This window comes from Letharia columbiana (assembly GCF_014066305.1).
Source record: "Letharia columbiana isolate WasteWater2 chromosome Unknown xpSc0000112_s0, whole genome shotgun sequence".
In the NCBI taxonomy this organism is placed as follows: Eukaryota; Fungi; Ascomycota; class Lecanoromycetes; order Lecanorales; family Parmeliaceae; genus Letharia; species Letharia columbiana.
This window is the reverse complement of record NW_023501179.1, coordinates 6717-28819: the sequence shown is the minus strand read 5'-3', so window position 1 is coordinate 28819 and position 22103 is coordinate 6717. Positions and strand designations below refer to the sequence as shown.

General features: G+C 21.4%; 1 protein-coding gene across 1 annotated transcript; it reads right to left on the bottom strand.

Annotated features, from left to right (window-relative positions):
- Positions 1-542: 542 nt before the first annotated feature.
- Positions 543-997, bottom strand: HO173_013341 (uncharacterized protein; the record flags this gene model as incomplete). Its single annotated transcript, XM_037315162.1, has 2 exons — positions 543-898; positions 958-997. The coding sequence occupies 2 exons, from the start codon at positions 995-997 to the stop codon at positions 543-545; spliced, it is 396 nt and encodes a 131-aa protein (XP_037157945.1).
- Positions 998-22103: the final 21106 nt, after the last annotated feature.

The following is a 22103-nucleotide window of genomic DNA, read 5'->3' as shown; positions in this document are numbered from 1 at the left end:
TTCCGAAAATGGCGACAGGGCCGCCAGGGCGTAAAATCCCCACCTACCAAGGCGCTCATGCAAGAAGAATCTGTCGAATGGTAAAGGAATGTCCAGAAGGAGTAATATTTGGTGTGCTGACCAACATGAGATACTCATCCCGTGAGTATATATCAGCACCAATCAGTTTTACATGGCTGAGTGATCGAGCAGGCTGCATCTGAATTGCAAGCTCTTTACTCCGTAAGAGCAGATTAAATAAGGTCTTCTGATTCCTTTGGTCTCCTCAATGGGGAAGTTTTGACGGAGAGTTCAGATACGTATCGAGACGGGTCCAAATGAAGAGGGTCTATGATTGTTAGATCGTCCTCTCGGATTCCTGCCCTCCACGTGAATAAAAGTGATACAGATTTACAAAACTGTTGTCAAATATGGCGATGTCAACGTAGATGCAGGGACTTGCAAACAGATGTTTTCAAATTCAAGGTCCACGTAGAGTATTTGTCCTTGGCGCCACCAAAAAGAAGCAAGACAGGACAGGCCTTGAAAGCTAGTGTCATCACTCAGTAGTAATAGATACCATCCTTGCCAAACTTATCTTCCTCTTCCAACTTCTTTACCAACTCTTTTCCCCTTCCTATCACAATTTTCGCATACTCTGGCCCAGGTTCTAAGCCAATAGGCTTTTCTTTATCGAAGAAAATCCACGGCACATTAAGGTGGCCCTTGCACGCTTCTCTCATCGCTTTAGCGTCCTCCTCGCCGTAGGCGCCACCCATCATGATGGCCACTGGCTTCTTGCTATAGCTGTGAGTACCGAGGTCCGCAGCGTCAGGATCGCTAGATGACGGCTTTTCACCGCGCAGAAGAGTTGGGATTTCAGCTGCTCCGGTCGCGGGGGAGAGGATGGCGTGGATTGCTGTTCGCAGGTCAGATCGGGCTGGCTCTGGTGATTTGGGTGGAAGATATTGAGCTGACGGTCGAATTCCGGCTTTGAAAACTCCATGACTACGCGCATGACGGCTGATGATTGGCCGCAAATGACTATGGGCCAAGGGGGTGACATCTCAGATTCTATGGTGATGATTGGAAAGGTGAATGAATGAGTCTACGACGGCGATATACGAAAGGTGGCAAGTACAGCAGTTGTCTATCGAGCCAGCGTAAGATCTTAACTTATAAGTAGAATGGAAGAGTCCAGTCAGGTAAGTACCATATGAAATCGCTATTTTTAGTCGATTTTTTATTTACTTTACTTATCGCCGTCGGTCTACCTTAAAGCCGAAGCGGATATTTCTTCGCGATAATGATATAGTATATTTCTTTCTCTAATTATATATATTTATCTATTAATTAGAATAGCTTTTAATATAATATCGAAGTCTAAGATACTTCTACTTAAAGATATTAAATAGTAGAATTTCATATCTTACTAATTAGCGCTTGTCTACTATATTTAATAATCGTCGAGAGACGAGAACTAATCATAGACTTCTTTAGTTAATTCGTTAAAAAATTATTCGATTCCCTCTTCTTAATCGCAGAGCTTATCACTTCGAAATTCGATAATTCGTTAAACTTTCTAAAAGAATATCGTAGCGATACTTTTAACGATATAAGAGCGGCTTATAGAATATTTAATAGCGTTAAGATTATAGAAAAAATTAAAGATAAGATATATAAGAAGTTAGAAAAAATAAGCTTAAGATTCTTAGCGTATAATAATAGATAGAAGGTTAATAATATTATAAAGACTTTATTATTCTATCTATATTAATATAATCTTTTATTATAAGCGCGAAATATAACTAATATAATATTCTAAACTATATTAAAGTCGAGATTTATATATTAAATATTCTTATAGTCGTAGACGCCGCTATAGTAAATATCGCTCTCTTTCTTATACTTAATACTTTTTAAATATTCGTCTCTTCTATTATAAATCTACGTAAAAGCGAATTTCGCGATAAGACTTCGTTATCTTTAGAGTATAATTTAGAGAATAAAATAATAGATATTATAAATATAAGAGAAATAGAAAAGAATTTTGAAAAGAAGATAAAAGTATTAGAAATAAAAGTTTAATATTAATATATATAAAAGAATAAGATAGAGTTAAGTTAGAAAATCTTAAATTTATATATATAGCTAATTATAAATTTAAAATTACTACGCTCTTTAATTAAATCGACTAAGTTACTATAAATAAATAAATAAATATTTATAATTATTAAAATCTCTTATTCTATTTCTAACCCTTTAATAACTTTATTATTAATATATATAATAGAATAAGATAGAGCTAAGTTATAAATCTTAAATTTATATATATAATTAATTATAAATTCGAGTTCGCTACGCTCTTTAATTAGATCGACTAAGTTAGCTTAATAATTCTTTTATATCTTCTTATTAAAAAAATAGATATATATTATTTATATATAGAATAACTTTTTTATTTTCTATTAAAATTTTATATTTTTATCTATAAATTATAGAATAAAACTTACGCTTTTAGATAAAAAAAGAATTTTTAAATTTAGTCTTATAATTATTAAAGCGTAAGGAATTCAAATATCGCTTATTAAAGTTCGCTTATCAAGTTTATCGATAGCTCTAATAAAAAAATAGATGTATATTATTTAATTTTAGAATAACTTTTTTATTTTCTATTTTAATTTTAAGATTTTTTTTAAATTATAGTCTATAGCTTACGCTTTTTAAAGATAAAAAAAATTCGAAATTTAATCTTATAATTCTTTAAAGATATAGAATTTAAAAATCGCTTATTAAAAATCGCTTATTAAATTTACTCGATAGTTCTAATTAAATAAAATAATTATAAATTTAATTTATAGATCTTTACTCGTTATAATAAGAATAAGCTAAGCGAGAAAATAAGCGAAGAAGCGAAGTATATAGAATTTAAGAAGCTTCTAGAGTCTAGTAATATAATAAGTCTAAATATATCTTTAAATAAAAGTCTCGTATTTACTAGAAGAGACGTTTTTTTCTATCTAAATTCTATTATTTTCTCTCTAAAATAATTTATCCTTCTCTTCTAATTAATATTTACTTATTTTAGAAATTAATTTATTATATAATACGAGTAAAGGTCTATAATATAAATTTATAACCGTTTTTTTAACTAGAACTGTCGAATAAATTCAATAAGCGATCTTTAATAAGCGATCTTTAGTAAGTAATCTTTAGTAAGCGATATTTAAATACCTTATCTTTTAATAATTATAAGATTAAATTTCGAAATTCTTAAAGCGTTTAAAAGCGTAATATACGCTTTATAATTTAAAAAAATAATCTTAAAATTTTAATAGAAAATAGTAAAGTTATTAAAGGGTTAAAAGTAGAGTAAGAGATTTTAATAATTATAAACGCTAATTTATTTATTCGCGATAACTTAGTCGATCTAATTAAAGAGCGTAGTAACTCTAAATTTATAATTAACTATATATATAAATTTAAGATTTTCTAACTTAATTCTATCTTATTCTTTTATATATACTAATTAATATTATAATTCTCGAAGATAAAAGATAATATTATAATAATTAATACTACTCGCGATATCGTTATTAAAAAAGTTACTCTTATTAAAGCTCTTAGTAATAGTAAAGTCTTCTTCGTTAGCTTAAATATATATAAAGAAAAGCTAGAGATATATTAAGAATTAATAGTAAACTTATATATATTACTATTATCTTATATAAGAATAAAAATAATTAGTATTATTTTAGAATTACGTTAAATATATAAATATAAGTAAAGGCCTATAAATTAAATTTATAAAGTTGAATTTTTCTAAAAGATTAAATCGAACTCTAAGTCCGCTTACTATACGTTTTTAATCTATATATAAATATATATATATAAAGAGAGACGCGCTAAGATCTAATTAGAAAGATATATCGAGTATAGAGAAAGATTGTAATAATTCTATAATAGTAAGATAGTATCAGAAAAAATATTAAAAAGAAATAGAGATAATATATTAATTAGTAGTATAAATCTTATAATATCTTCTATCGTAGTAAAATCTTTTAAATAATAAAATAGCTATAGATATCGAACGATTTTAATTTATTTAAATATATATCGTTTGATATTTCTTCTATAGAGATTTAATTAACTAAAATAGAGATAATATATTAATAAGTAATATGAATTTTATAATATCTTCTATCGTAGTAAAATCTTTCGAATAATGAAATAGCTATAAACATCGAACGATTTTAATACATTTAAATATATATCGTTTGATATTTCTTCTATAGAGACTTAATTAACTATAATTATCGTAGTAGATTCTTCTCTTATAATATTATTATTAGTATATATATTATCTTAATATAGTAGAAATAATAAACTAAGTTATAATAATATTCTTTATTTACTAAGTAATAATTTAATATAAAATCGTAAAGAGTATATAATATAAAATCTTAGAGAGTTAAGTCGTATTCTTAACGATAATAGTCTTATTATCGCTTAATTTCTTTATACTATTCTTCGTAGTATTCTCCGTAATATTCTTCGCAATATTCTTCGTATTTACTTACTATAGTAACTTCTCTTATATTAATTAAATAAATTAATATAAGATCGTAGAGAGTAGATCTATTATATTATTACTACTATTAACTATATTCGTAATATTCTTTATAATATTCTCCGTATTCGTTTATTATAGTTTCTTCTTTTATTTAATTAAGTTCTTTAATTAAATAGCTAACTAAGTAACTAATTAAGTAAATGACTAAGTAACTAGCTAACGATTTAACTAAGTAAATTACTAAGCTAATAGAGTAAATAGTATTAACTAAGCGGCTAGTCGAGTATCGCTAGCTTAAGAGTATATAGAGAAAGATAATAGTCGTAAATTTATTCGAGCTCTTTTTAGTCTTCTAACGCGTTTATAAGTAATAGTAGATAGCTATTAAACTCTCTTATAGTCTCGATTATTAATAGTAGCGAAATTATCGAGAAATAGTTTAAAGGCGTTAATAGAGACTTAAAGAGATAAGTAAAAGAGATATATATATCTAAATCGAACGCGTTTAATATAACTATAATATTTAAATATTAGTTTAACTTATCTATCGCTAACTTAAGAGAAGTATATAGAGGAGAACGTATTTATTCGAGCTCTTTTTAAGAGTCTTTTAACGCGTTTATAAGTAGTAGTAAATAGCTATTAAGCTCGCTTACGGCCTCGATTATTAATAATAATAAATTCGTTAAGAGATAGCTTAAAGATATTAATAGAGGCTTTAAGAGATAAATAAAAGAAGTATATATATTTAAATTAAACGCGTTTAATATAATTATAATATTTAAATATTAATTTAATTTATTTATCGCTAGCTTAAAAAAAGTATATAAAAAAGAATATATTCGTTTAAGCTCTTTTTAAGAGTTTTTTAACGCGTTTATAAGTAATAATAGATAGCTATTAAGCTCGCTTACGGTCTCGACTACTAGTAATAGCGAATTTATCGAAAAGTAATTTAAGAGCGTTAGTAAAGACTCTAAGAGATAAGTAAAGAGATATATATATCTTAAATATTAAGTAACCTTTAAGCGAGAGATATCGAAGACGATTATATTTATATTAATAAAATTAATAGAATTAATAGAATAGTAAAAGAATAATAATTATATAAATAAATAAAAGAATTATTATTTAATTTCGAACGCGTTTAATATAACTACTATAACTATTATATTTAAATATCTATTTAATCTACTAATAGTAGATTAAACTTTATTATTTTTATAGCGTTATTAGACGGGCGAAGGGGTTAGAGTTATAGCGACGAATACGTAAAACTTAAAGAAAAAAAAAAAAAAAAATTCTTTTAGATTTTTATTTTATTATTTTACGTCTTTTAATAATAATATTAAGATTTAAAATTATAAAAGCGAATACGCTAAATTTAATAGCGTTCTTAATTTTTAATTATCTAGTTTACTTTCTTCTTTATATATTACTTTATTTAAAATCTTTTAATATTCTATAATCGCGACGCTAAAATCTATAGATTATATTTATTTTAATATATTTTATTTAATAATAATTTCTATTTATTATAACGCGTAAAGTTAAATATTTTAATATCGCGCGTTATTATAAGTAATATATTTAATTAAATTTAATCTTATTTTATTAAAAAATTAATATTATTTATTATTATAAATAATATATTTAATTAAATTTAGTCTTACGCTATTATTATTATACGTAATTTATTTAATTAAATATTATTAATAAGTTATTATTATCTATAAATAATATCTATTTAAATAAAAAAAAAACTCTCTATTACTTTATTTCTAACTATTTTAATATAGAATTTTATCTTTAACTTATATTTATTACGCGCTTACTATATATTTAATCTAATCTTATCTCTTATAAAAATATAATCTTTATTTCTCTACTCTCTTTTCTTCGTTATAATAACTTATTCTAAAAAAACTTTAAAAGAAAAACGCGCTTCCGCTCGCGAGGCTATAATTAGATATTAAGTTAAATATTAAATTAAATATAAAGTCTAATTCCCGTAAGTAGATATAACTATTCTATTATAATTTTTAAATCTCGCGAGTTTTTTACTTTTTAGAGTTATAGCTAAATAATAAAAGATAATTTAAATAAAAAATAATTAGATTATTAATATTATAAAGAATTTTAATTTATTAAAAAAATTAGAGAAGAATAGTAATATTATCTTTATTAAAATAAGATCGTAGCGATAATAATTTCTCTTTTAAATTATATTTAATTTTTTAATTAGATCTCGAAATAAGAGTAATATAATTACTCGATCTTTAATTAGATTACTATTTAAAGAAGCTTTTTTAAATTTTAATAAATCGCGTAAATTAAGTAGATAAATCTCTAGTATTCTATTTATCTAGAATTTTATTAAGATTATAAATACTCTAGCTACGAATATATATTTATAATCGAGTAATAGAGTTTTCTATATTTATCGTTATAATTAAATATTTATATATTTATAAAAAAACTTTTAAATTCGCTTCCTTCTCTATAACTCTCTCTTTCTTCTTAATCTAAAAATTCTTTATTTATACTCTCTTCTTTATAACTCTCTCTTTCTTCTTAATCTAAGAGTTTTTTATTTATACTTTCTTTAATATAATTCTTTTTTTCTTCTTAATCTAAGAATTCTTTATATATACTCTTTTTAATATAATTTTTTTTTTTTTATAATTTAAAAAATATCTAATATTAAGCGAAGTTAAATTTAATTTTATTAATTCTAATACTTTTAATCTTTTAATAATTTATATCTTTTTAAAATATTTAAATAAATATAATTATAAATTAGAAAATATATATAATCTTAGCTCTAGATTAGAGCGACGCGATTATCTTTTAATTTTTATAAATAAATCTAAAAGATTAAAAATTATATTCGAAGATATTATTCTCTTTATAAATTTATATAATAATATTATAGAGATTTTTAAAGCTAGCTAGAAAACTCGCTATATCTATAATATATTATTATTAAATTCTTCTTCGAAATCTAATTAATATTAAATAGCGAATAATCTTAATACTATTCTTAAAGATATTCTTTTCCTCCGCGAAATAATTAATTATTAAAATTAATATCTCTTTATAAAATTCTTTTTTAATAATACTTTACGTCTTTTATATTAGAATAAGATTATAAAGCGAAATAAAGTAATAAATAATTTTAAGATTATTAATTAAAAAGCTCTTTTTATAAATAATAGAAATCTAGCGATAATTAATTTTAATAGATTGAAGAAACGCTTTTTACGCTAGACTCGAGAGAAAGATCTTATATTTTAACGCTTTTAGAATATTAATAATATAATCTTTAATATTTTAAGTCTAGCTATCTATTAATATAGATTTTATTTTATACTTTAATTATTATTTCTATAACGAATTATCTAGAATTAACGAGTAATTATTTATAATTTAAAACTATATAAAATAAAATAACTTTATTTAAATTACGACGTTATCGATAGTAATCTAAAGATTACTATTTATATTTTCTTCTCTTATCTTCTAATAATTAATTTTAATATTATATATCTAAATAATAATAAATAAAATAGATAGATTAATAATATTATTTAATCTATATTCTATATCTATAAACCTAGTTATAGTTTAAATTTTCTCTATAAAATTTTTAAAATCTAACTTAATTTCTATTATTTAAATTATTTTATATTATTTAAATATCTTATATAGTATAATTATTAATATAAATACTTAATAGTAGATAAAATATAGATTTAAAGATCTTCGAAATTAAATTTAAGATTCGTCTTTATTAAAAAAAATAAGATTACTCTAGCGCGATATTTTCGTTTATATACGCCGGAATTTAGCGTTATATATTCGTTTATATACGTCGAAATTTAGCGTTATATATTCGTTTATATACGCTAGAATTTAATATTATATATTTATTTATATACGCTAGAATTTAGCGTTATATATTCGTTTATATACGCTAGAATTTAGCGTTATATATTCGTTTATATACGTTAAAATTTAGCGTTATATATTCGTTTATATACGCTAGAATTTAACGTTATATATTCGTTTATATACGCTAAAATTTAGCGTTATATATTCGTTTATATACGCCGAAATTTAGCGTTATATATTTATTTATATACGCTAGAATTTAGCGTTATATATTCGTTTATATACGCTAGAATTTAGCGTTATATATTTATTTATATACGTTAAAATTTAACGTTATATATTCGTTTATATACGTTAAAATTTAACGTTATATATTCGTTTATATACGTCGAAATTTAGCGTTATATATTCGTTTATATACGCTAGAATTTAGCGTTATATATTCGTTTATATACGCTAAAATTTAGCATTATATATTCGTTTATATACGTCGAAATTTAATATTATATATTCGTTTATATACGTCGAAATTTAGCGTTATATATTCGTTTATATATATCGAAATTTAACGTTATATATTCGTTTATATACGTTAAAATTTAACGTTATATATTTATTTATATACGTCGAAATTTAATATTATATATTCGTTTATATACGTTAAAATTTAATATTATATAAATCTTATATTATTAATATTAAAATCTATTCTTCTTTATATAAATTATAATATACTTTCTTTTATATTTATTAATTATATATATTAAATCTCCGCGTTATATTAATTTAATATATAATATTATTAAGCGTTATAATCTTTTATATATAATCTTAATTTAATCTTACTTAAAATAAGTCTAAGTAGAAAACTCTATTAAGACTTAATTTTTTAATATATCGCTCGATATATAATATTTATACTCTACGTATATATAATTCTTAATAAAAATATATAATTACGTAATATAGCTTTTTTTAAAACTCTTAATAAAAGTTAAATAAATAATTAAATAGATTTTTATTAAATTAGAAGCTATAATATAGTAATTAAAAAGTAAACTTTTAATTTTATTTTATTAAAAAACTTAGTTAACTTAGTTATAGTAGCGATATTAATATTTAAAAATATTATATATCTTAATAAACGCGTAATATTATATAGAAATTCTTTTATAATATATAATTCTCGAGATAATCGCTATAGTACTCGTCGAATTAACGATATAGCGTATTAGAAAAAATATTATAATCTCGCTAGTTAATTTATTACTTTATTTAAATATTATAATCTCTCTCTATTTTTTAAATAATTAAACTTATAAGAGTTATCGCGATAATATATATAAGTAAATAAGTAAGTAGAGTATCGCCGCGGCGATATATATAAATAAATAAGTAATTAAATTTATAAAGAGTAGAGTAAAGAGCGAAGCGAAGATAATTTATTCTTTTAAGTCTATAACTTCTTTATTCTAATATATATTATATAATAAAATAAATAAGAGATATTAACTCTTATATTTAAGTATCTTTTAATATAAGAAAAATATCTAAACTTTTTATAAGTAAAATAGTAAACTATTATATATAATCTTTTATTATTAATTATCTTTTCGACGTAATAGTAATATTCGTTATCTTTTATTTTATCTATTATTTATTAATAATATATATCTCTTATATTAATTAATTATTTTATCGCTAGCGAATAAATTATTTATCTCTACTCTTAAGAAAATAGATAAAGTTAAAGAAAGAGTATTTAAAGAGTCTAGTATAAGAAGTTATAATTCGATTTTAATATTTAATAATTAAGATAAAGAAAGCTTCGCTTTTAAGAAAGTAAGATAAGAGTAAGAGAGAGAAGTTAATAAAGAAAGAAGAAGAGAAGTTATCGAAAAGAAAGAAGGCTAATTTATTATTATTAATAGAATTTTAATAAAAAGACTTTAAATATATATCGAAGCTTCTATTATCCGCCGAGCGATTTTCTTCTTTATTTTAATAATCTAGATTTATAATTTTATTCTACTCTTAGATTCCGTTAAGATTCTAGATCTCTTATCTCTTCTTCTATCTATTCTTTAATTTATTCTTTAATATCTAAAACTCTTAGCGATAGTATTATTCTTTATTTAAAAAATTTAATCTTTTTAATTTCTTTTAAGTTTATAGCTTCTCTACTCTAATATACGCTAAATAATAAAACGAGTAAAAGATATTAACTTTTATACTTAAGTATCTTTTAATATAAGAAAAATACTTAAACTTCTTATACGTAAAATAGTAAATTATTATATACGATTCTTTATTATTAATTATCTTTTTAATATAGAAGTAATATTCGCTATCTTTTATCTTATCTATTATTTATTAATAATATATATCTCTTATATAGATTAATCGCCTTATCGCTAATAGATAAATTATTTATCTTTATTTTTAAAAGAATAAATAAAGTCGAAGAAAGAGTATTTATAGAGTTAAGAATAAGAAGTTATAATTTAATTTTAATATTTAATAATTAAAATAAAGAAAGCTTTACTTTTAAAAGAGTAAGATAAGAATAAAAAAGAGAAATTAACGAAGAAAGAGAAAGAGAAATCGTCGAAGAGGAAGAAAGCTAATCTATTATTACTAATAGAATTTTAATAAAAAAACTTTAAATATATATTGAAGCTTCTATTATTTATTAGATAATTTTTTTTTTTATTTTAATAATTTAAATATATATAAAAGAGTTAATTTTATTAATCTAAATTCGTTAATATAAAAAGTATATTCTTATATATCTCGCGATACTTTATAATAAAAAGCGTTTTATAACGCTATTAATATTAGATAATATATAATATAATAGAAATTAAGCGAATTTTAATATTAATTTTACGAGTAAAGATAAATAATAAATATATTATAATAGATATATTATAATAAATCTATAGTTTTTTATATTATCTTATCGCGAGTAATAATAGATATATAACTTCGTAAGAATCTAATCTTAAATAATAATTATATAATTAGAGATTTTCTAATAATATATATAATATCGAGCTATAATTTATCGAGTTAATAGAATATATAACTATCTTTTTACTAAGATCTATAATAATTTAATTATTATTTAATTATAATAATTATTATAATAGAGTTAACTTTTAAAATATATTAATAATTTAAATTATTATTTTTAATACTTAAATGTTATCTTATAATTTAAAAATAATTATAAGATATATATTATAAGTAATAGCGAGAGTATAAGATATATAATAAGTTTATTATAATAAGTCTATTAAGAAAAAAAGAATAAGTATTAAAATACGATAATAAAAATAACGATTATTAGTTTTATTTAAGCGAGCTAGTTAAAGCGCGAGACTTTTCGCGCTAAAGCTATATATAATATAATTATAATTACTATTCTTCTTTAAACTCTCTTCTATTATAATCTTATAATTTTCTATCTCTTTTAATTATAATAATCTCTTCTCTTTAAATTATAATAAAATTAAATCTTAATTTATTAAGATTTATTTTCTAATCTCGATTATTAGAAAAGCTAGCGCTTTTATACTTATAAATCTAATTATAAAATATTATTAAGTATTATAATCTTTTATATATATTAAAATCTTATAAATAAAGATTTCTTAAAGCTCGATAATTAGTTTTCTAAAATAATATATCTTAATTAAATCTTAATTAATTAAGAGCTAATCTTATTAATTATATATATAAAAACTTAAATTAAATATTTTATCTTATTCTCGAGAAAATAAGCGAAGTAATATATTTAGTTATATTATATTATTATATTTTTATTAATCTTACTTTATTTATAAAAAGCGAAATAATTTATTAATTATTAAGCTATTATTTTAAACGTAGTTTATATTTATAATCTATCTTTAATAAATCGAAGTATTACGTCTATATTTAAGGCTCGCGTATAAATATAATTTCGCTTTACTTCTAGATTTCGTTCGAATTCTAGATCTCTTATCTCTTCTTTTATTTATTTCTCTATCTCTTCTTTAATATCTTAAGCTTCTAGTAATAGTATTATTACTTATTCTAGAATATTAACTTCTTAAATTTCTTCTAGATTTATATTTTTTCTACTCTAATATATACTAAATAATAGAATAAATAAGAGATATTAACTCTTATATTTAAGTATCTTTTAATATATAAAAAATATCTAAATTTCTTATATATAAAATAGTAAACTATTATATACGATCTTTTATTATTAATTATCTTCTTAACGTAGAAGTAATATTTATTATCTTTTATCTTATCTACTATTTATTAATAATATATATTTCTTATATAGATTAATCGCCTTATCGCTAGCGAATAGATTATTTATTTTTATTTTTAAAAAAGTAGATAAAGTTAAAAAGAGAGCGTTTAGAGAGTTTAGCGTAAGAAGTTATAATTTAATTTTAATACTTAATAATTATAGAAGCGAAGTAAAATAAGAGAGAAAAAGAGAAGTCGATAAAGGAAGAGTCTTATCTATTATTTATTAATAATATATATCTCTTATATAAGTTAATCGCCTTATCGCTAGCGAATAAATTATTTATCTTTATTTTTAAGAGAGTAAATAAAATTAAAGAGAGAAAGTTTAAAGAGTTAAGAGTAAGAAGTTATAATTCGATTTTAATATTTAATAATTATAAAAGTAAAGTAGAATAAGAGAGAGAGAGAGAAGTTAACGAAGAAAGAGAAAGAGAAATCGTTAAAGGGGGAGAAGGTTAATATATTATCGCTAATAGAATTTTAATAAAAAGACTTTAAACGTATATCGAAGCTTCTATTATTTATAAGATAATTTTCTTCTTTATTCTAATAATCTAAATATATATAAAAGAGTTAATTTTATTAATCGAAATTTATTAATATAAGAAGTATATTCTTATATATCTTATAATATTTTATAATAAGAAGCGTTTTATAACGCTATCGATATTAAATAATATATAATATAATAAAAGTTAAGCGAATTTTAATTATAAGAGATATATTATAATAAGTCTATTATAATAAATCTATTAGAAAGAAAAGAATAAGCGTTAAAATATAACGATAAAAATAATAATAATTAGCTTTATTTAAGCGAGCTAATTAAAGCGTAAAGCTTTTCGCGTTAAAGTTATATATAATATAATTATAATTACTACTCTTCTTTAAGCTCTCTTCTATTATAATCTTATAATCTTCTATCTCTTTTAATTATAATAATATAATTTCTTCTCTTTTAATTATAATAAAATTAGATCTTAATTTATTAAGATTTATTTTTTAATCTCGATTATTAGAAAAGCTAGCGTCTACGCTAGAAGCTTAATAATCTTAATAATATAATATTCTCCGACTTCGACTACTCTATAGTAATTATTTTTATTTTTAATTTTTTTATCTATATATATTAATAGATTTTTTTATCTATATATATTAATAAATCTTCTTATACGCTATTTCTTTATAAATCTCGAGTACTATAGCCTTTAATTATAGTTTTAATTATAATAATTTCTTAGTCGATAGTCTAGCTATAATCGTAGTTCGACTATTCGCTTCGCTTATAGTAGTCCGTAACTCAAAGACGTACTAGTCTCAAAGACGCGTTTTTTCGCGATTTAATATCCTATATTATAATTTATTATTATTTTACTATACTATATCTATATCTTATTCTAAGTAAGAGAAACTCGTTTAGAAGACTATTAATAAGTATGAGAACGATTATTTTCGCAGCGCTATAGCGGCCGCAGAGCATTATAGTCTTAAACCGCGACGGGTATAAAGATGGCTTCGGGAATAAGCTTCTAGAAGTACTCGAATATTTACTCACATACGTCTTACTATAACTTAAGAATAATCGCTATATAACTATATTAATCGTCTAAATAATATTAAGTATTTACTTCGACTAAATTACATTTAAAGTACTATTAAATATATTCTTAAAATCGCTTCGAATTCGTATTATCCCTTTAAATCACTCGATAAAGATTAAGCTATACGATTTATAAAACGATACTCTAAATACTATAAATAAAAGTAAAAACCTCTTAGTGTCGAGCATAAGAATACGTACGATATTAAGAGTATACGCGTAATATATAAGAAATTTCGACGAGGCTATAAAGAGAAGAATATATAATATTAGAATATTTGAAATATAGATAAGACTAGCTTTCGAATTAACTGTGAAATCGTCTATTATATTATTACTTTAAATAAAAGTAAATCTCTATAATTCGTAGATTCAGATAATTATAATTATATTATATTCGTAAAATATATTAGCGTCATAGACTAGAGTGTGCCTCTATTCGTAATTCTAAAAGGTATTTATATTCTATATAAATAGGGTAAAAACGACTTATCTTCGAATACTATATTAGCTATTTCATCTATTAGATATTTAAATAATCGACTAATATACGACTAACTACTATATTTTAATATATTTTCTTATTATCATTAAGTGAAAGAATAAAGAATCTTAATTCTAAACGGCTTCGAATTCTACTACACCTACGAATTTTATATATTTATCTAATAATTGAAGATCGACTTATTTATACTTTCTCTATATTCTATATATATTACATAGTTATTAGATATAGAATACTTTCAATTATTTAAATACTACTATACGAAGACTATAGATTCGACTATACGTCTTAAGAGTAGCGATTTTAATAGACTCGACTTTCTCGTAGTATTTAATTAAATAAGAATCTAAATCTTTACGCCTAATATCATATATTTAACCTTTCGAAAGACTAGTTTTATACCCTATAACTCTAAAGTAATACTTAAAAAAATTAGAAATCTGGCACTCCGCGCTATAACTTTAGACGAGTTTAAATCTATACCTCTCGTACTTGTTAGAACCCCTTATAAAGCCGAAGACGTTATTAAATACGATTAATAATTTAAAGAACTACTTATTACTTAGACTTTTATTATTTTAAAGAGTATACGATAGCTATTAGCTCGATTTATAAAAGAATCTATTACTAATAACTACTCGAGATAAATTACTAAGCGAGATATTAAAACTATTTATAAAGAGGCCGTAGTTAAGCGAGTACGTAAGATACTTTTAAAGACGGTTATCTAGAAGAGAGGATAAATATTAGTAGATTAAATACGTAAATCTCTAACTATAGTAAAAGAAATAGTTATAGAAAAGGCGGAGAAGGCTCTAAAGCGAGCTATTTAGGCTAAGGAAATTTAGTAAAAAAAGGCTAATAAGGCTATTAAGACTTATATTCGAAAGCTGAATTATAGTCTATAAAAGCTAGTATATATATATTAAGACGTATTTATTAGAATTTAAGTTATAGATCGAGATCTATATAGAATTAGAAAGAAATAATAAATTTTCGCGTCTTTAAAACTAGTACGTCTTTGAGTTAAGAACTACTATAAGCGAAGCGAATAGTCGAACTACGATTATATCTCGATTATATAAATTTATACTTATTATTAATCTAGCTTAAATTAATATAATTTAAGCTCTATAGACTATTTATAATTATATCGATAAGAAAAAATTATCTAATTAAGATATCGAGTATAGAATTAATTATATTCTAATATTTATTTAAAAGATTATTATAAATCTAAAAAAAGTAAAGATAGATATTAAAAAAGTAAAGATAGAGATTAAAAATATAAAGATAAAGACTAAAAAGGCTATTAAAGAGTTAAAATCAGCTATTAATAATAATATTAATATATCTCTCGCTACTAAGAACTCTAAATCTAATAAGAAAAATAAGATTTTTAATTAGAAGTCTTATAAAAGTAATAAGAACTTTATTCTATTAAGCGAGATAGCTAATTAAATAATATCGAATTTTAAAATTACTTAATTTAATAATAATCGCGAGATATAAAGATTTAATTTTAAGTTAGAATAAATAGTTATTAGTAATTATAAAGTAGAGAAATATAAATTTAAAAAACGCGAGTCTAAGAAATATATAACTGAGAAACGCGTATCTAAGAAATATATATCTAAGATCGAAATAATCTCGATATCTCTACTTATTATCTTTTACTCTATATAAATCTTAATTAATATATATATATTTAGATAATATCTAAGAAGCGTAAGATAACTATTACGCTTATATTAATAATCTTATTTAAACGAGTTTATATTAGCTTTCGCTATTACGATATTCTAAATAATTTATTTATCTAAAATTATACGCTAATCTAGACTTAAATTAAGATTCTTTAATATTTTAAAATAATATTATTTAAAGATAATCTCGTTTATATTTAATAGACTCTTCTCTTAATATAAAGCGCTTTCTTCTATTATATATTCGCTTTTAACGAAATATTAATCGAGTTATAAAAGATTATTAATTAGTATTATATTATTTTTAGCGAATTTATCTAGATTATAAATATTAAATATATTAAATTATTCGACTTAGCGAAACTTATATTACTTATAATAGAGATTAAGAAAATCTTAATTAATAATTATAATATCGAAGTTATTAGCTATATTAAGAAGATCTATAAAGAATATTAATTAAAAGTAAAGAAGAGAGATCTAAATCTTATTACTTAGTATATTACTTATTTTCTTTTTAGCTATATATTTAAATATCTCGATTAAGTTATAAAATATAAAAGAGTAATAAAGAAGAAGTATATTAAAGATATATTAAGAGAACTTTTATAAGCCTTTAAATATATAATCTTCTTCTTTCTTTCTTTAAATTCTCTCTTCTTATAAATATAAAAAACTTAAATAATTATTTAGATTTTATATTAATACTTCTCTAGCTACTTAAAAGCTTATAGTTAAAGAGTTTATATAAGCTTAATTACTTATTAACTAATAGTAATTAAGAATATAAAGATTTTTCTTATAATATTTAATACGTATATTATAGAGATATTAAAGCGCGATATAATATTTTAAATTTCTCTTATAAAGACTAATATAACGAATCTAGAGAATATAACCCTCGAGAAGCTTTTTATTTTCTTTAAATTATTAATTCTATAATCTCTAAATCGAGCGTTTCTTAAAGCGAGTAACGCTATTAAAAGTAAGATAGCGAATAAAAAAAATATAAATAAGAAGAATATAAATAAAGAGAATACGAATAAGAATAATGCGGATAAAAAGAATATAAATAAAGAGAATATAAATAGAAAGAATACGAATAGAAAGAATATAAATAGAGAGAATATGAATAGAGATAAGTAGTTAAATAAAGTAAATAAGAATAAAAGTATTAAACTAGATTAGAAAATAAAGAAATAAAGATTATACTATTATAAGCGAAAATAATAATCTTAATTAAATAAGATTTAATAATCTAATAATCTTATAATAGAGAAAAGTATACTTTTATCTATAAATCGATAGTTTATACTTTTAATTACGTCTTATTAGCGTTATTAAATAAATCTTAATTAATTAAAACTTAATACTAGTAATATATACTTTTAAATTTCTAATTAATCTACGATTTATAGACTCTTCTATATACTCTACGATAGTAAATTTATATAGAATCTTATATATATAAATAGCTTATATCTAAGAACTAGTTTATTATATATATAAAGATAAATCTATTATCTTACGCGTAATATCTTTATACTTCGATTAAAAGTATAATATCGTATTTAAATCTCTTTCTATCTTTTAATTCTCTTTCGACTTATCTATTATTTATTAGTTATTCTTATAATATATTATTTTTAATTCTTCGCTATTATCTTATCGCTAGACTCTACTAGCTATTTTCTCTTTATATTTATTAACTTCGCTATTTTAATTAAAGATATATTTAAAGAATATTAATATTACTTTTAACTTTTCGCTATTATTCTATCGCTAGACTCTATTAACTATTTTCTCTTCGCGTTTATTAACTTCGCTATTTTAATTAAAGATATATTTAAAGAATATTAATATTACTTTTAATTCTTCGCTATTATTTTATCGCTAGACTCTATTAATTACTTTCTCTTCGCGTTTATTAGCTTCGCTATTTTAATTAAAGATATATTTAAAAAGCGTTAATATTACTTTCGACTCTTTATTATTATCTTATCACTAAACTCTATTAACTATTTTCTCTTTATATTTATTAATTTCGCTATCTCGATTAAAGATATATTTAAAGAAGATTAACTCTTTCTTTTATTAAGTATTTATTTAATATAAATATATTAATATTAGATATCTTAGTTAAATACGTTAATAATTTATATAAAACTCTTATCTTTATATTAGATAGAAGAAGATTATATTTTATTATACTCTATATCTTATATATAGACTTAAAATTCTATTATTAATATTAATTAGTAAAGTTAATAACTAAATAGTAATAGATATTTATATCTACGATAGATAACTACGATTTATATTTAATTATATATTAAAACTTATATATAGATTTAATATTCTCTTTTTAATATTAATTAATAAGATTAATAAATAAATAATAATAGTAACTTATATTTATAAGTAACGTCGATTATCTCTCGATATTATCGTTTATCTTTCTTTTAATTAAAGAAGTAATCTAATTATCTAATTTATTCTCGATTTATAAGAAGCTTTATATAATATATTAGCTCTAACGCTATCGAATCTCGCTATATAGATATATAATTTCTATTATTAGCGTATTTATAGAGTTATTAAACTCTATTAAGCGACTTTAATACTTTAATTATACTTTAAATTCGCTTTTATATAAATTAAGTATTATCTATTAACTATATTAATTTACGAATAATTATAATCGATTATTATCTATATCTAAGTCGTCGAGCTTATAATCTTTTTAAATATTTATAAATATATATATATTTACGCGCGGGATATATTAATCTTCTTATTAAATTACTTTTAAATTAGTCGCTTATTTATAAGCTCTCTTAGATTTATATATAGCTAAGACTATAATTAAAAATAAATTCGTAATTATAATTAGATATTAATATTTACTATTTTATTTAAACGTTTAAATATAATCTACTTCGCTTTAGAATATATTCGCTTTTATTATAAATTCTTTTAAGATTAAGTTTAATACGCGTAGCGATAATATATAAGTATTATTAATAATAAGCTAGCGTATATTAGATCTCTCTATATAAAAACGAGTATTAAAATCTTTAATAGCGTTTCTAATTTAATTTATTAATTATTATTATAATATTATATTATTAATTAGAGTATTATATAAATTAGTATTAGCGATAAAGAGCTTAATATATATTTTAATAAAATCGTATTTTATTAATAGCGCTTATTACTTCGATTATTTAGAATATATAATAAAGCCGCTTAATAATATAAGTTATAAAAATAAAAGTTCGATTATATACGTTCTACGTAAACTATATTCTATCGACTATTATATATTATAAGATTTATTATTTTATCTATTCTATAGCTTAGCTTATAGATCTTTTACTTATTATTTATCTAACTTATACTTCTATAGCTTTTTTATTTATATTATCTTCTTAAAAAGCTTCTTTATAATTAAGATTAATATAAATTAAAGAATAATAAATAGCCTTTATCTAATAATTAGTCTCGCTTACTTACTTTTTATATAAACTATATAGAATAATTTTATTATTATACGCGATATATTTAACTTAACTTTACGATATATAGTAGAATAAGATAACTACTTTTACGAATTCTCTATAACTATAATTAGTCTAGATTTATATAATAATAAATAATTATAAAAAAATTAACCTCTAACTTATTATAAAATAATTTTATTATATTACTCGCGACGTTTATAACTCTAATTAGAAGCGTAGAGCTATTTATATAAATCTTCTTTTTAAATAACTCTTTTAAGAATATCTCGCTACTCGAGGGGGGTACTCGTTTTTTCTTATCGATGCGTTAAGATACTAACTTCCGAGCGATCTACTAAAAAGCTTTATTCTTCTCCTTATTCTTATAGAAATCTAAATTCTTATTATTATTCCCCTCTCCCTTTATATCTTATATACTCTTCTCTCTCTTTATATTCTATATACTCTTATTAATTAACGAATTTATAATCTTTTTATATTATTTCTTTTTCTATTTCTCGCTATTTCTATATCTTAATTACTCGCTTTAATACTTTATCTTATTTATAAGATAATTAAAAATCTTTAAAGATATCTTAAATTTATTAATAACTTTTACGCTAGCGAAGTAATTAATAAATACCTTATTATTTATTTACTCTATTCTATTATCACCCTCTTTCTTTATATTCTTCTCTCTCTCGTAATTTTATATTTATTTATATTATATAAAAAGTCTCTTATTATAATATTAGCTAATAATCGAAATTTTATATTCTAACTTATATCTATCGTTAATTTCTTTAGATATTAATATTCGTAAATAATTAAAAAAGGCTATATATATATTCTATTACTATATAAATAATACTATTTATATTAAAGAATTAAAGATTATAAATATCTAATAATAATCTAATTTATAGTATTATTTACTAAATTTCTTTAAGAAAAGCTATACTTATAATAATATTTAGATATAAATTTTTTAAGATATAAAGAGTAAGTTAAAAATAATAATAAACGATTATCTAATATAACGTTAAGGCGTTAAGTCTAAATCTTAATCTCGTAAGATCTAATAAGTTAATCTTATTTTTTAATATATTTTAAATAGAAATTTTATATCCTTCGCGATTAAGCTAATTATTAACGATATATCTATTATAACTCGATTTATATAATCTTATTAATACTTTTATTAATAATATTTTATATATTATAGCTAATATTATAAACGTTCTATCGAATATCGCGAATTCGCTATTACTTTTAATATCTATATATTAAATCCGCTAATTAATTAATCGCCTCGATAATATTAATAAAATCGATATCGCTATTAACGCTATCGTAAAAGTCTATTAAGCGAAGATTAATATATTCGCGCGCGGTTTATAGCTAAGCCGTTAGATATAATCTATAAACTTTTTATATTTTATTTAATATTAATCTATACTATAGATCGTTAATTATATTAATATCTTAAATTAATTTTAGAATATTAATAACGTATTACGAAATCTTTATTATATCTTTTAGAAAAAGAATATATCTTCGTAATTTAAGAATAATATTAAAGTCTTATAATATACAAGTAAAGGCCCATGAATTAAATTCATAGAGTTGGATTTTTCTAAGTCAAATCGAATTTTAGCCCTAGCCCTAAGTCAAATCGAACTCTAATCGCTTGCTATGCGTTTTTGACCTACTTCCACCACTATAAAATGAATTTAATCTATATAGTATATAGGTATATATGTACGGAGAGAGGCGCGCTAAGGCCTAATTAGAAAGGTGTAATAATTGCCTATAAAAAATAGAGAAAGGCCATGTCCTTATGGCAAGAAGTATCGAAATACCGGAAAGAAATGAAGACAACGTGCCAATTAGTGGTGTGAATCCCACAATATCTCCTGCCGCAGTGAAATTTTTCGAATAATGAAATAGCTATAGACATCGGACGGTTTCAATTCGTCCAAATATGCATCGTTCCGGAGTGATGATTTGATGTGGAACCGTGGAGAGC